This window comes from Sinocyclocheilus anshuiensis, unplaced genomic scaffold (assembly GCF_001515605.1).
Source record: "Sinocyclocheilus anshuiensis isolate Anshui unplaced genomic scaffold, SAMN03320099.WGS_v1.1 scaffold997, whole genome shotgun sequence".
In the NCBI taxonomy this organism is placed as follows: domain Eukaryota; kingdom Metazoa; phylum Chordata; class Actinopteri; order Cypriniformes; family Cyprinidae; genus Sinocyclocheilus; species Sinocyclocheilus anshuiensis.
This window is the reverse complement of record NW_015555715.1, coordinates 457,908-474,247: the sequence shown is the minus strand read 5'-3', so window position 1 is coordinate 474,247 and position 16,340 is coordinate 457,908. Positions and strand designations below refer to the sequence as shown.

General features: G+C 35.4%; 1 protein-coding gene across 1 annotated transcript in view; it reads left to right on the top strand.

Moving 5' to 3' along the window:
- The first annotated feature begins 1,226 nt into the window (after window positions 1-1,226).
- LOC107672323 (pleckstrin homology domain-containing family G member 7-like) overlaps window positions 1,227-16,340 on the top strand; it is a 17,897-nt gene continuing 2,783 nt past the window's right edge. The window contains exons 1-14 of the mRNA XM_016465469.1: window positions 1,227-1,589; window positions 3,611-4,338; window positions 5,473-5,495; window positions 8,913-9,031; window positions 9,206-9,246; window positions 9,619-9,717; window positions 10,310-10,456; window positions 10,672-10,767; window positions 10,898-10,999; window positions 11,685-11,798; window positions 12,190-12,364; window positions 14,670-14,785; window positions 14,902-14,989; window positions 15,067-15,146. Of these exons, the coding sequence (XP_016320955.1) occupies window positions 3,658-4,338; window positions 5,473-5,495; window positions 8,913-9,031; window positions 9,206-9,246; window positions 9,619-9,717; window positions 10,310-10,456; window positions 10,672-10,767; window positions 10,898-10,999; window positions 11,685-11,798; window positions 12,190-12,364; window positions 14,670-14,785; window positions 14,902-14,989; window positions 15,067-15,146 (1,881 nt within the window). The 5' untranslated portion in view covers window positions 1,227-1,589; window positions 3,611-3,657. The remainder of the gene's footprint in view (window positions 1,590-3,610; window positions 4,339-5,472; window positions 5,496-8,912; window positions 9,032-9,205; window positions 9,247-9,618; window positions 9,718-10,309; window positions 10,457-10,671; window positions 10,768-10,897; window positions 11,000-11,684; window positions 11,799-12,189; window positions 12,365-14,669; window positions 14,786-14,901; window positions 14,990-15,066; window positions 15,147-16,340) is intronic.

The window sequence follows — 16,340 nt, the reverse complement described above, 5'->3', positions numbered from 1 at the left end:
TGCCTACTTTCAGATAAATGAGGCCTACGATTAATCAGAAGCAAATATAAATACAAAACCAGTCCTAAATGAAAGAAAAGAAGTTGACAAAAAGATTGAATCCAATCTTTGTTGATAATATAGCATAATGAGTGATTTATAAGCATTTGTTTGAGGCCGGGTCCTTTTTGCTCTGTAACAAGGTGAAAAATCTCCCCCAGAAAAGTATGAAAATTATAAAAACATTTTTTAGAAGTAGTTATACCCTTTGTGAACAAAGTCACACAATTTCAGTCCAATGTGATAACATTAACTAGTATTTTCGGGAAAAATAATTTTTTTTTAGAGCAAAAAGGACCCGAACACCACATGAGGGTTAAAAGACCAAATTCGATATTATTAATATAATGTAGCCTATACTACAAGGCAAGCAGATGGCCAGTATATGAACACAATGCGCAAACTTTCACTTTTTCCTCCCATATGGCAAAACGCTGAATGTGGCATAACGGACTAAATGGGCCAGGGCCAATGATGATAAAGACCAAATTCAGTACATGTCTCAATCTTAGGTTTGGTTAAACTCGCCTGCACTGCCATCTAGTGTCTTTAGGGTGAAATAAACAAAAGTCACATGGACACACGGAGGGTTTTATTTCTCGCTTATTATTAGCCTACTGCATTTTGTTTTCATAATGTAATGAATTCTCTACTGTTTAACCGTTTACAAAGAAAATCTATTTTTACAATTTTACTTGTGGAAATTGTTAAATCGTGACCTAGATAAGATGAAACTAACTAATGATAGAAATTCTTGAATGCAGCTCTATGATGAATGCGATGAATGTTTCAATTCATCGTCCAAATTATTTAACTGAATTAATTATTTAAGTGATTAATTAATTAACTTTTTAGATAACAGTTAAAAGGTTTTTCAAAACATAAACCAATTACGAGGATGTTTCTTGGCACGTTTTTTGAATAGCCTATATATTTTACAATCACTCTAATTATCACTGACCCTATTACAACGTCAAATAACTAACTATAACCAACTAAACTAATTATAACTGACTGATCCTATAAATAATTCAATAAATAACTGAGAATATCAACCTGTCTGGTTAACCCTATCACATGGTCACAGAAAGGAAAGCTAAGATGCTTGACATTTGCTCAGAGTTTCCGTGAGGTTACAGCTCATGTGAGACCGACTACGACATTTAACCTGCCTGTTACCTGTCATTTACTTTCTTACCTATCTCTCTAAAGAAACATGAGGTCATCACGCAGTCCGGGATTACACTGCTGCTCTGTGCACACCGCACACACGCATATATATCAACACAATACAGCTATGCTCCACCTTCATTGACTTTAGGCGACAAGGCAGCAGAGCAGACCTCCCTCACACAATACCAGCTGAGCCCCACAGCCCGTGCTACAGTACTTTTTTAATACGCTTATTTCACTTTAAACGGAGCTGGATTCTGTGTAATATTTTGCGGATATATAACTGGTGTGAAACTCTAGCAGAAACATTGTACATTTGGTCCAGTTCTTTTCCCTCCAGCAGCCCGAGTCTCAGATCACCCGGGAACGACTAAGCGGTAAGTGGCACAGACTAGAATAGCATCGAGACTTACAGTCAGATATTACTGGTTTGTCTAAAAACATACACCAGCGACTCGTCCGCATCGATAAACGTTTGTGGTCGCGCGATTTTGCCTAATAGAAACAAAGAAGTAAGCTAAGGTATTTTACAGCATGTTTCACAACAGCATGACTTTAACTGTGGTTAATAAAGTGAATTTTTAAAAAATGATTTTCACCGTAAACCTACACTAGTTGGCCATGTCTTGCTAGAGCAGGATCAGGTGCCATTGTTTCCCACGCTGCACTGTTACAGTGATGTGCGAGTCAAAGTTTCTTTATCTAATGCACAACGATAAAGCATGCTGTAATTAAATGTAGGCTAATGGTTCAAATGTACTGTAGTCGGGTTATTATAAAAGGTGCCTTTTGTGTTTCCCATGAAAACGACAATGACAAAACATGTTTTTTATTATTAAAGGCACATTTTTGTTGTCTTTCTGTATGAGGATGTCTTGCCTAATGAAAAAATTAAGTATTTATATATATATATATTTAGATTTAGCACTCTAGAACTCACCTGACCTTAAAATGTTAACCCTTTTACCATAATCTGTGAACAAAAATGATTGTAAATTTGATATTCCTAAAATTATTACTGTAAAATCACTTTATTCACTAATAGATTAAAATCTATTTAAATCACTTTATTCTATTTTCTTTTAGGTTGATCGGTAACACTTTACAATAAGGTTAATTACTTTAGTTAACATGAACTAAGCATGAACAAAACTTCTACAGCATTTATTAATCTTAGTTAATATTAATTTCAATATTTACTAATGCATTATTAAAATCAAAAGTTGTGCTTGTTAACATTAGCTAATGCACTGAATTAACATGAACTAACAATGAAAAACTGTATTTTCATTAACTAACATTAACAAAGGTTAATTAAAGTTCATTAAAGTAATAAATGTGTTGTTCATTGTTTGTACATGTTAGTTAATACATTAACTAACATTAACTAATGGAACCTTATTGTAAAGTGTTACTGGTTGATCTTATATAGTCAACTCTTAAATCATGATTTCGTATCATAAACGATTAATTACCAAAAACTAGATTTTTGTACAAATATCAGCATTAAATTCCCTTTCTAATAATCACCTTTTAAATTCATGACCTTCAGCACAAGGCTTGTAATGACTAAATTAACTGTATAACTATTAACAATGTTACTTTTTTTAATGTAGCTGGTGGCACAATTAGTTTAGTAACATAAAGGTGTTATTTTCTGATATAATGTATATAAATGAAATGTGCTTTTAAAAATCACATTTTTGAATGGAAAAGGCACTTATTTCATGCAATGACCCAGTTTCTGCAGGCTCCACAGAAGAAAACAAGATCACATCACATATAAAGGCTAATAGTTAAAAGTTAGAACATGAACATACATGTATAGACATACATAAGTATATATGATATAAAATGCATTAGTATATATTCAATATGATGTGTGCAAAATGGACTACAATATAGACTCAGTAATATCACTTTAAGCATGCTGAATGATAAACTACAAAATTCCTATTGAGAATGTGGTAGAAATAATCCTCCTGAATTGTTGAAAATTGCATAACGTTCATAGGGGCTTTCAATGTCTGGGTGCTTAACATCATAAAGTATTGGTAAATGCAGATTAACTCATTTAATCCCATTTGTGAACACAATTTACGTTGGAGTTTGAAGGGTCTAAAAAGAGTTGTGTTATACACATCAACTAATGATGAAAGTGCAGGTTTTCTGGAATTTATGTGAACATGATTTTATCATTCCCCTTTTCACCACAACTGATTAGTAGGAAAATAAATGAAATTTTGTTACTTTATTGTTTGCAGTTGCAGTTTCTCACACTTAGCTTGGGAAATTTTGTGATTAAAGGGTTTAAAATCGGCATACTCTACATGGCTAGTTATGCAAGAGTTGAAATAAACTTAGTGGCTGGCTTTTCTAATAATTTCATGCTTTTCAGAAGCTCCAGAGACATGGATTTTGGGATCGGACACATTTTTTGTGGGAATGACTCCAGCCAAACTTGCATCTAATCAGTCTTCTGTTGTTGGATATAATGCCAGATTACTCAAAATGACGGAGTTGAATTATGCTTTCATAAGCGAAAACGGGAAGGAAGTGGATAAAACTTTGGACTGGAGTTACATAGACTGGCATGAAAAGAAAACGGTCAAAGGGACGGATGCACAGACCCAAACCCAATGCGTACAAAGTGAGGACAAAGACACACAAACAGCTAGTCCTTTCATAATGCGAATAGATTTAGGAAGGACGCCCTCCAGACTGAGGTATGGTTCGCTTACGGAGTCTGACAGCATGCCAGCACACTTATTTCAGTTTGATAGACAAGCCCCAGCCCGCATCTCCACGTCCCCCACTCTGAGGAGAATGAGGAGCACGAGAATCTCCTACCGAGATCCAAGCAAGTCGGATGGTCCTTTAGGAGAGGAGTCTCCCACTCCCACTCCCACGAGTCCCCTTTCTCCATTATTCCGGCAGAAATCACCACTGGCGGTTCAGTCGGATGGAGAGAGCGGGAACTTTGAATCTTCAGTGATTCATGGGACAATTAGATCACACAGATCCAAGACCATTGACAATGGCGTCATTTGCAAAAGCAAAGAGTCTTGTGATTTAAAAGAGCCAGATTCTGATGATAATGAGAGCACCACCGATGACAATGACCAGGTATACAATGAGTTCAAGATGTCTTTAAAAATATAAAAAATTTAAAAAAATTAAAAATGTCTTTTCTAATATAGGTTTTGCATTTCTAACCCTAAATATATATGAACAGTAATTATGACAGACTTCACAGAAACAATTTTTTACACAGCACTCTGGAATACTTGATTCTGATTGGTCAGTTGCGCTATAGCAAACTGATATTTTTATAATATTCCATGCTGTCCATGGCAAATGCAGCAGGCACCATCATCGGTATTATAGTATTATCATATTATCTGATTGTCTTTATTTTAGCAGAAGGTTTAAGGTAATTTACATATCAAAAGAATAAATTATAAAATTACTTGAACTCAAATTAATATATTTAATGTCAACTTGTGTATTTGTAGTTTTAGTGCTTCAGCTTAAACTTCAGTTAATTAATTTATTCAATTAGTTACAAAGGCAACATTTCTCATTTTCATTTAGTTGAAGTTTTAATCTAATATTTATATTTTATTTTATTTAAGAATAAAATTGATTTCAATTAACAAAAATGTTTTTATTAGTTTTAGTTTTAGTTAACAATATTAACCCTGGTCCTCCTGATCACACTTTCAGTGTTTATTTGATCTGCTGGCTTTATATCAGCCTTTTCTTAGTTGATAACAATCAGTTTCCTCTATTATGATATGTGATGATACAATCTTTTTTCGTGTGGCCTGTAAATCAAATGGCAAGAATCTTTCCGCTCTTATCAAAGAAAGCCTGTCTCATTCTTCTTCAAACTCCCGAAGTAGTAGTTCACAATAAGAGCTTTTGACAGCAATTGAATCAGTAGCTTCTTGCACTGACAGCTTCGAGCAAACCCTCTGATGAGACTCCTTTCACCACAGTCAGCAATCACCAAATAATGGAAGGGTCATTGCAGGATCAATTGTATAAAAGAGAAGCCCCATTCACTCCTTTCACACATTCATCCAAGCCTTTCCACAATAGAGTGAGATATCAGTAGATGTGAGAAATTTAGGGGTCTTTAACTCACACATTGTATGATGAAATCCTGATGAAATTGATGTTATGCAGCTGATGACTAGTGTTTTTTCCTCATCAAATACCTTACTCACATTTTGGTGTATCTTCATTTGATTACAGGTCAAGGACCCCTATCATAAAAGGTATGCGAGCTGTCTCTATCTAATGTTTTGCATAAACCGTCCCTACCCGAGTCATATTTGCATGTGAACTGTAATTCTGCCCTCAGTGTCCTAGTCACTTTGTTCTGTCAAACCAGCATTTCCTTGTTCACTAAAACTATCCGTCCTACACTTGTTGCACTTGTTGCTCAACAGCATGTAGTGTTGTTTCATTAATCCAGGAATTTGTTTGTGTGGAAACTCACTGTTTGTGGTAATGAGGCCAAAGCAGGACACTTTTTCACGCAGGGGGAGCTGGGGTAGAGGAAGGTTCATTGTTCATTGTATTGCTGCTTTGTTAGCTGTGCATGAACTTTTAAGGAAGAGTTATTAGAGTCCCATCGTTCAGCCGTGTACGGCCCAGATACACTCTCATTAGTGCCGTTTTCCCCCCGTCTGGCCCACTCTGCTTGGACCACGGTCGTCTTTTCAGCGGTGGATAATTAGGCAGCTATTGTGGCCTTAATTACAGTGGCACCATCTGATTGCAGTGCTCATCCCTGAATGGCGATTGGACGGGACAGTTATTCATTATTCCATGGAGGTGCGAGGACAAAGCTCCCTTCTTTGTGGCTGTGCCGAGTTGGGATAGTCGGCATAGAGGGCCGCTTCATTCTAGGACTGCATTGTGGATGCGCCTCTAGATAACAAGCCATTTGCAGTGACCTGTTTTTAATGTTGGTAAAAAGGAGATGCGCTGAGTGACTTTTACTTGAAGGGTTTCAAAGCCTAATGTACTGCCATCTGTGTTTCTGTTTGCACTTGCAAAAGAGAAGTTAGAAGTGTAAATAGCGAACACATGAGGCTTTTTATTAGCCTCTATCTCTGAAAAGGTCCAAAAGGATGCAAATGATAAAGTAAAAGGTTAATAAGGAAGTATTTGATGGGTTCATTGTGCCAGGTACCATGGGAATGGGTGTTCACTTTATAATGCTGAAGAATTCATATCTCATAACAACTGTAAATGACTCAAGTATTTATTGGTATATAATCCCATATTTACTGTGATGAACACAGAAAGACTGATAATAGTATCTGCATTTGTTATTATGTTTAGTTCTTCAGTTAGTCTACCTGTTATGTTGGCTTAACAAACTCAAGCTATGTACACCAATCTTGTCACAGACCTTCAGTCTTTTCTGACTCATTCCATCCATCCATCAGTGATGCACTCAATTTTTTCCCCCAAAAAATGAAATTAAAGTTTTAATTTAGCCTAAAACCCAAACCAAAAACAGTTGACCAGTTAATCAATTAAACAAAAAAAATTCGAATTCTAAAACTTGATTTTAATTATCAACTGAATTGTGTATCACCATAAGGCAGTTTTTATATAAACTTGTTAATGATATCATTATGTTTCTACTGCAATTCTTTGTTGAAATATAAACATTTAAATGGTGGCTGTAATAACTTGCTGACACAAACATACATTAAATAATTAAGACAACAGGTTAAGGAAAAATATATGAAAGTATAATATAGTGCATATATTTATTAAAGTCCTCATCTTGAGAGATATTTTTATAGCTAACTAATGAGCTATAGACATTAAATGGCTTTCCTGAGGTAAATGTAATGTTACGTTAAGTGACATTCTTTACAAACTGTTTTACTGACGTCTTTCTGCAGTTGAAACACTGTTTGAGCAATTACATGAGACATGATACATTTCAATAATAGTTGTACTGTATCTTCCAACATACATTCTGATGTTAATTCTTGTTTATTTAGTGCTATAACTAGTAGTAAAGAGGAAGAGATCACCGGTTCATGTGCGCTTCGTGCTGCTGCTTGAACTGATGTGGCTACAGTGATCCTTCACACAACATTAAAGAGAGCTATAATGACATTTATTGTTTGAATATCATGCTAAAATTGACATAAAAGGTTTCTTTCAGATAAAGATTTGTCAAGCCACCAGTCAAAATTTGTCTTGATCAACTTTAGTTTTCTGGTTTAATGATGTAGCAAAAACAGGTGTGTATTTATTACATAGAGGAGGGTATGATTAACTCTTACTTCCAAGCTCTTTATGCCCCCCATACCTGCATCTGAAGATGTAAGCCATGTAAAATGTTTATTGACTCACATCACATAGTGGTGCATCACTGAGTCTCTGTACACCTGGATGGGCACAAAGCTGAGAGTAACTCAAACAAAAACCAGCCTGTCCAGTTGTGTGGGAAAACAGTAATAGCTCTGCCTAAAAGCCCTTAGGATTTTATGTCAAAATGTAACAGGGGAACTGTAGCAGAGCAGAACAGAACACAAAATCACTATACGGAACTATAATCTTGTTTAATCTAATGTAGTGATGATAATCTATAATGACTATTTAAGGAACTGCACAAAAGCCTGAGACCAAAATGTGTACTTTAAAAAAAAAATGTTTTACATTGTTTGTAATCCACCACAAAAGTGAACTCATGACTAGAATCATGAGCCTAGTCTTGTATTTTAATATTTTATTTTAAATTCAAATACGATTTTAATTTCTTTTTAGTTTTTGTTAGTTTCAGAAATGGATTGTTAAGTCACTGTTTTAGTTTCGTTTCCCATTAGTTTTGCGTTTGCTTTGCAGTTAACAATGTTTTTAAACCAGTAGTGTTTGCCATAGTTTTAGCCTTCATGTGTATTTAACCCTGGTTAAAAACACAGGAGGGAAAAACAAACAAACATTTGACTTGATTAATAATGAATTCTCCTATTGCTGCGGGCTAAAAATCAGGGTGCTGATTTTCCAGCTCTGCTGCTGCTCTTTGTTCTTAAACAGTGGGTATAATAAATTCTGAATCTTTCAATATATCCAACTGTTCAGTAGTCAGTTGGCAGGCCTGTATGTCCACTGTGCAACGGTGTGCGTGTACAGCAGATACATGGTATGGGTTTGTTTATCATCTTTGCAAACACAGTTCTGGCCACCTAATACTAACAAGGCATGTTAGAAATGTGAACATGGAATTCTTTGATTTCCTGCTAAAGCAAATCTGCCTTGAATTTTCAAGTTTAGCATGGCTTGGCTCTGCATAAAGAGATTACAACAGCACATTTGCCAAGGTTTATCGAACCTTCTCTGATTAATTTAGTGGAATAATTGTTTTCTGCGGTCTAAAGAACTATTGCGCTATTGTGGACTGGAGTAAAGGTAGAAATAATTTTTGGCAGGATTGCAATTCACATGCAGATCGACTCTCTTAACTTGTCCGGCTTGTGGCGAACTTGTAGAAAGTTACGTTTTACAAGTACGAAGCAAATAAATCTTGAATTTGATGCTCTGTGGTTAACCAACCTTATTTCAGTGAGCATCCATCATGCATAACTTTGAAAGGCTGGCTGCCTCAGGGGCCTGAATGTTCTACGAACTCACCTGCACTCTTCTGGTTTGCTTTTTCTCAGGCTGCAGGAGAGGAGGCGGAGCTCCGTGGTTGTGAGCCTTCCTGGATTGGATGTTTCCCCTGGAGATTTGTTCGTGTCCAATGGCGCTGCTGATATTTTAAATAAATCAGCCTATTCAGGTTAGTCATGCCTCAAAATATGATTTGCTAACATGTACTACTATATACCCATAGACTTAAATAATGAAAGAACAAAAGTATATTAATCAGTTTTATAGCCCATCTCTAATTTGCAATATTTAATAAAATACATGACTTTATGCAGATCGTAAGGTTTATTGCACTCTTTCACAGACACTAAGAAATCAAAGTGGCCCTTCTCAAGGCGTAGCACAGTAAGTGCAAAAATTCTTATATTCTAACATTTCAATGCCATCATGCAGATATCTCTTCCGTGACATTTTGCCAGTGCCAGTTCTGTGATTATTGCCATCTGCAGATGCTCTGTCATCATTTTTCAGATGCTTTGGATGATATCTAGCACATAGTGTTCACAGACCCACTTTGAGCTAAATCAGATTTGAATGCACGCATCCCCTTCCCCCAATCAATTCCATTAACAGTAAACAACAACAAAACGGGCACGTTTAACAGAGCTCAAACATGTCGTGCTATGCAATCTGCTCCACAGTTTGTGCTCAAACACAAAGAGACCTGTTGAGGGCACGGCACTGTGATGTTGAATAAATGTAAGTGGTGTTTTCCAGCAAACAAAAGGGAAGACTCGCGGCATAGCTGACATTGACAAGTGTCTGGCTGGCATTCAAATCCAGGAATGGCGAGACACAGACTTTCAGACGTATAAGGTGAGTGTTCAGAACTGATGCCTAACTGCTGTGAGTTGAAAACCCCCTGAGGTGAGCACATTAGTGTTTATGCATGGCCTTTAGAAGTCCTATTTTTTGTTATCATTAAGGCAAGACACCCCATTTTACTAGGTTAAAAAAAAATAATGAATAGATATTACCATACTTTTTCAGTTGATTGATTACATTAAGTATTGCAAACATTTTTTGTATGACAATTTTTCTGAAATGTTATGTTTATATATGCAAACGAGGCATTATCTAATTAACTATGCACTAATAAATACAGTTCCATAATAAAAATCTAAACATTGAATAAAGCTAGGTACAATTTTTTAAACTCAAAGTTTTTTACAGAGGGGCTTTTGGATTTTTTTATGTTATCACTCCATAATATGTATATTGTAATATGTATGTATTGTAATTGAAATCTACAGGTGCAAATGAATAAAGTGCAATAAAATTAACACTTAAAAGTGTATTTTATATGTTTCTACTAGTCTGAAACAACAGAATTGACTAGTGCTTGAGAAATCTCTGTTTTTGCCTGTAATGTCTTGCATAAAGGAAACAATTTTCTCTGGTTTTTCAGGATATGTCTTTGGAGGACTTTTTGAAAGGTCACTCTGAACTGGCAGCAGCGGAGAATCCAAAAGCCTACCGTAAACAGGAAGCCATTTGGGAACTTTTCACCAGTGAATGTGTCTACTTCCTTGATCAGCTCATGGTTTTAAAAGAGGTGTGTACACAATGCCTTTAGATTTATGGAATGACATGTCCTCCAGTGAAAGAGACAAACATGTCAAAAATAGAGTTTTAGCTGCTGTATGTCACGTCGTTACAGTAGCTGAAATTTACTAGCGAGGTACTAGCTAGCACAAATGTTCTGGTGCCAGCAGACAATCACTTTGTAAGAATAGTGCTTACATGTGTTTGCTTTTGTTCTGCATGTAGGTGTTTTTGACCACACTAACAGACCTTCAGATGAGAGAGTGTCTTCAGGACATTGACTCCTGGAGGCTCTTTGCAAATCTCAATGAGCTCTGTTTGGTAAGACTTCAGTGAGCTTGGTGGAAATATGTGACTGGAAATTAACTGCCTGTTTGGATGCAGTTTTTTTTCTGTGTTCCAGTTTATAATAGGAAATGTTGTTCTCAGTTTGTTTCTTACTGTATTGCAGGTTAGCTTCGGCTTCCTTACTAGTCTCTTGCGTGTCATTAAAGAGATGTGGACCAATCCAGACAGCTATAGTACTCAATCTCTTCTTGAACTCCTTAGAAAGGTAGGATACCATAGATTGATATTTTTATATATAGTGTATGTATTAAATATTTTTGAAATAAGTCTCTTATGCCACTGTAAAAATGTTGTCAACTTAAAAAGTAAGTGTTCATGCTTCCTTCAAATTTTAAGTTTGCTCAACTCAAATATCCAAGTTGTCACATAGTACAATTTAACTTTTCAAGTTGACTAAACTTAAAATTTGAAGGCAGCACAAACACTTTTTTTTTTTTACAGTGCTGCATTTATTTGATTAAAAATACAGTAAAAAGAGTAGTCAGTTATTCCTGTGATGCAAAGCTGAATTTTCAGCAGCCATTACTCCAGTCTACAGTGTCACATGATCCTTCCAGAAATCATTCTGATATGCTGAATAAGAAAAATATTTTATTATTATCAGTGTTGAAGCTCATACACTAAAAAAATAGAAATAGAAAGTCACAGTCAGTGACCTTTAAACATAATGTATAACTGCTTAAACGTACACATGAGATCTGACCCCTGAGCTATCTTGTGCTTACAGAATGTATTATTATATTAAGCATTTAGCAAATGATTGTTCTAGAAAAAAAAAACTGAACAAAATTAAACTTTTGTTCCTTATTTGCTGAAAGATAACAGAATGTTTTAACTGCAGAATGCTCTATTGTTCTCTTCTGATCACTCCCCCATGTTGACTGTTGCAGGCGTTTGGTGAGAGCATTTGCCATTGTCTGCAGAAATACTGCCTGAATTACAGTACAGCCATTCTTTATCTGGACAGCCTGAAGCTCAGAGAGGACTTTGGCTCTTTCGTGAAGGTAACCGTGGCAAGCGTGATTTGACATGGTAAATCAGGGCTTGGTCTCAATGCACTGACAAGATCTAGGCAATAGGGCAAACATTACCACTCGAGGTTCATGCCACTGCTGGGTGGTTGTTTTTCTCGCAGGAACACGGTGACCAGCTCGCTGGTGAAAAAGTGTTGACTCTGCTACTTTCCTGTTCTTACATCATCAGCTCTCGCCGAGTATTGTTCCCTGTTGTATTCTTAAGCTGTCTCCACATCAATTTTGCCCTGTCACTTCTAGATTTTGCCCTCAGTTGCACAAAAGGGATCTTGTTTGTCAGTTGACTTTTTATTCAGAACAATCTCATTAAACACTTAACATTACATATGTCTTCCCATCCTTCACTCTTTCTCTCATCCAGTGGTGTGAACGAAACGAGCAGTGCCGCAGGCTGCAGTTGAAGGATCTGCTGGTGGCTCCTCTGCAGAGATTTACACGGTACCCTCTGCTGTTGAAGAACATAGGGAAGAAGAGTTGCTCGGAGGCCGAGGAGAGCACCATACAGAGTATCGTGGATCTCGTTGACACAGCCATCTGTAAGTTGGTGGCATTATTGTGACAGATGAAAGTACAGGTACACTGACATAAATATTCTAGCCAATACTGATAAGCAGATAATTAATTTCCTGTTATCATAGCTGATCATTTTGGAAGCTTGTTTCCACAACAGGGTAAAAAAAATAAAAAAGGACCTTTTATCCCACGATTCTTTTTTCCTCGCAATTCTGAATTGTGAGATAATTCCTTTTTATTCTGTGGTGGAAACAAAAAAAGCAAAAAAAAAAAAAAAAACCAAGATAAAAAGGCCAAATTGCGAGATGTAAATGTTCTATTCTCAGAAAAAAGTCAGAATTGTGAGATATAAACTTGCAGTTGTGAGGAAAAAACGTCAGACTTGTGAGATAAAATTACATTATTTTTTATTTTGAGGCAGAAACAAGCTTCCATAGATAACTGATAAATGGGCGGTATTAAAATGATATGCTGTTTCTAAATAAATGTAAAAAATAAGTCCGTAAAAAGTCCGTCTTTTTAAATGCTACAAGTGAATGTAGACATCAAAACATTACATGTACAGTATGAAAATGGGTATTCATTTTGAGATAACATTTAACAGTGTTGTTAAATGATTAGTGCTTTTAAAGAGCAACTTTTATTGAGCATTATATGATAGCAAAGGTAGACTAATTGTAAAACATCATGGGTTAATAAACATCCAATATTGGCCAATTGGCTCCGTATTGAAAATTTTAAAATGATTTTAAATAATATCTCTAGTATCAGCTTTAAGTATTTTTTTTTTTACGATAGTTGGGAAAATTGGTTTTCACTTTCTACAGTTATTGTGACTGATAAACTTTGTTTCTCAGATGAGGACACTTTGATCTCGCTTGGGTAAAACACTCACGTCAAACCAGGTGACAGGTGACTTTTCCTGTTCTCTGTCTGCCTTCATAGGGAAGCTGTTTGTGAGGCGTGTAGTGACAGCCACTGTGAGAAAAATATGCAGTGACTCTGTGAAATACAGCTATTTTTGCCTCAGAGATGTGAGCCAAAACAGCTAAAAAGGACGCCATGTTTTAGTAAGCCATGAAAACGTGACATTTGAATTGACATGTCGTGTAAAAGCCCAGTTATCTTTTTATGAAGCATTTCACAACTTGTCATAAATCCATTATGTGTTTATCAAGTACCCTGTTTTGGATAAGGAAGTGAGATTACATTATGTTGTTTCATCCATTCCCATTAGCCCTTTCATCTGTGCTAAACATTTTTAGATACATTAATTAAAAGTTGTTGTTTATAAGTTGTTATAAAATATATTTATTAAATTATACTTTGTTTTTATAAAATAGTTTTATTGATGGTAATGACTGTGTATGTATATGTACAGTATATATGTGCTAAAATATATCAAATTTTCTCATTTATAATATTTTATACAAATTGTATGTTTTTTTTTAAATAGTTTAATTGTATCATTTTAACAAGAATTTCAAAGAAAATGCTCAATGATGGTAATGACTGTGTAAGTTATGGTAGTGACCAGTTTCTGTAATGCATTACTTTTAAAAGTAACTTTCCCCAACACTGGTAGTGATACAAGAATTTGCTGATGACACAAACAACAAAATATGGTCCTATTTTTAGTAATATTAACATTTTTATCTTATTTTACAACAAATATACCATCAACTGACTGATGGTAATGACATTTTTGCTAGCTGGCATTAATTTAAGTTTTAACAAAAAAAAAAATACAGTGAAATTGGCTGTCACGAATTCAGTAATATTCTCTATAATGCTTGAGGTGATGGTAATGATCGCACTTGCCGTCCTGCCTTTACTTGTTGACCTGCTCCCAGGCTGAGATATGGCTAGACAGACTTGAAATGTTTAATCGGTTAATCTTCTATACAAAAGCAGTTTTTTTTTTAAATTCAAAACATTCCAGAATGGCAGCAGCTCATTTCAACACACTTTATGACAGTTCCCATAGCCAATATAAGGGTGTGTGTACAACTCTTCTTGGTGACTTGGTGCGATTAAAACATGTCAGCGTATGAAGGGTGTGGGGTTCAAACGACATGACCGTGTCATTGTTGATGAAAGAGCCTGTACTTGGAACGCAGTAGGAAGAATCTAGAATTAAAATACAGTCGATTGTCTCCAACTGAACAACCAGAAACAGGATCTGTGGTTTTACAAAAGCAGTAATGTTTGTTTGGGGAGGTGTGGATGATCACACTAACCTTTCGTAGCCAACCGCCTTTGTGTAGGCTGATGATACAATAGAGCTCCCACCCAAACCTCTCTCTCTTTCTCTATGCATCTGTACAGATGATCTTGAAGGAAAAGTGAAGTGGTTGGACAACTACCAGAAGGTGAAACAGCTGAAGGAAGCTCTGGTGTGGCTTCTTGTGTGGGAGCAAGACAAGAGGGCGCATGTTCCTGAGGTCTATGTCAAAATCTGTATCTTCAAGCACATTATACTTAATAACGTGTTCATTTTAGTTTGATTTGAAATGTATTTATAGAGATTTCAAAGCTGTGCGTGATTAATCCTTCACAGAATCTGAAGCACTTGCTAAAAGCTGTAACTCTGGAGAACCTGGTGTCTCACCGTAGTCTTCTGCATGATGGGAAGCTCGTTCTCATAGGTTAGATGGATAAAATGCTTTTTCTGTTTGTAAGAGGTTGTGTTGTGTATATTTACATAATCTTCTTTTGCACACAGAAAATGCCAAGATGCATGAGGTCTACCTGTTTCTCTTTGATGAATTCCTTCTAATCACGAAGATCAAGCGAAGCAAAAAGGTGCAGTTATTGATTCGTTTTAAGTACGTATATAAAGATTCAAGGAAAGTGACTACTGTTTGGTGTTATCACTGGTAATGCTTAGCAGCCCTGTCTCTGTTGACATAAATCAAAGCATGGGCGACAGTGATGTGAAAATGGATTTGTTGATTCTGTCTGGGAGTAATTATTGATTCAAGCCATTACTCCCTTTTACACGCTAAGGTTGAATAGAGATCAGTGGATTGTGTCAGATAATAGTACTGTACTGACTACTGTAAATGGAGATTAAAAGTTAAATATATGAATATATTTTAACTTAGATGCTGTAACAGAACATAGAACATAGACCAGCTCAACGCCACAGGTGCTGACAATGAAAGATAGTTTTGCTAGATAATAATGCTGAAATGCTGAAAATTCAACATGAAATAAAAGATCTCATTTACTTTTTTAAATACACTACCATTCCTAAAGTTTGGGGTCAGTAAGATTTTTAAATTTTTTAATCAAACATTAATACTTTCATTCAGCAAGGATGCATCAAATTGCTAAAAAATGACAGTAACAACTTTTACATGATTACAAAATATTTTATTTCAAATAAATGCAGTTCTTTTAACTTTCTGTTAAGCAAAGTATCCTTAAAAAACGCCATGGTCTCCACAAAAATGTTAAGCAGCACAACTTTCAACATTGATAATAATAATAATAATAATAATAAATGTTTCTTGAGCATCAATCAGCATATTAGCATGATTCTGAAGGATCATGTGACGCTGAAGACTGGAGTAATGACTGCTGAAAATTCAGCTTTGCCAGCACAGGAATAAATTACATTATAAAATATAATGGAAAACAGTTATTTTAAATTGTAATGATATTTCACAATATTGCTGTTTTACTGTATTTTTGATTGCAACCTTGGTGAATATAAGAGACTTCTTTTAAAACTTTTGAAAATATTAAAAATGTCTTGTAATGAATTTATTTTTATATATATATATATATATATACAGTGGGTACGGAAAGTATTCAGACCCCCTTACATTTTTCACTCTTTGTTATATTGCAGCCATTTGCTAAAATCATTTAAGTTAATTTTTTTTCCTCATTAATGTACACACAGCACCCCACATTGACAGAAAAACACAGAATCGTTGACATTTTTGCAGATTTATTAAAAAAGAAAAACTGAAATATCACATGGTCCTA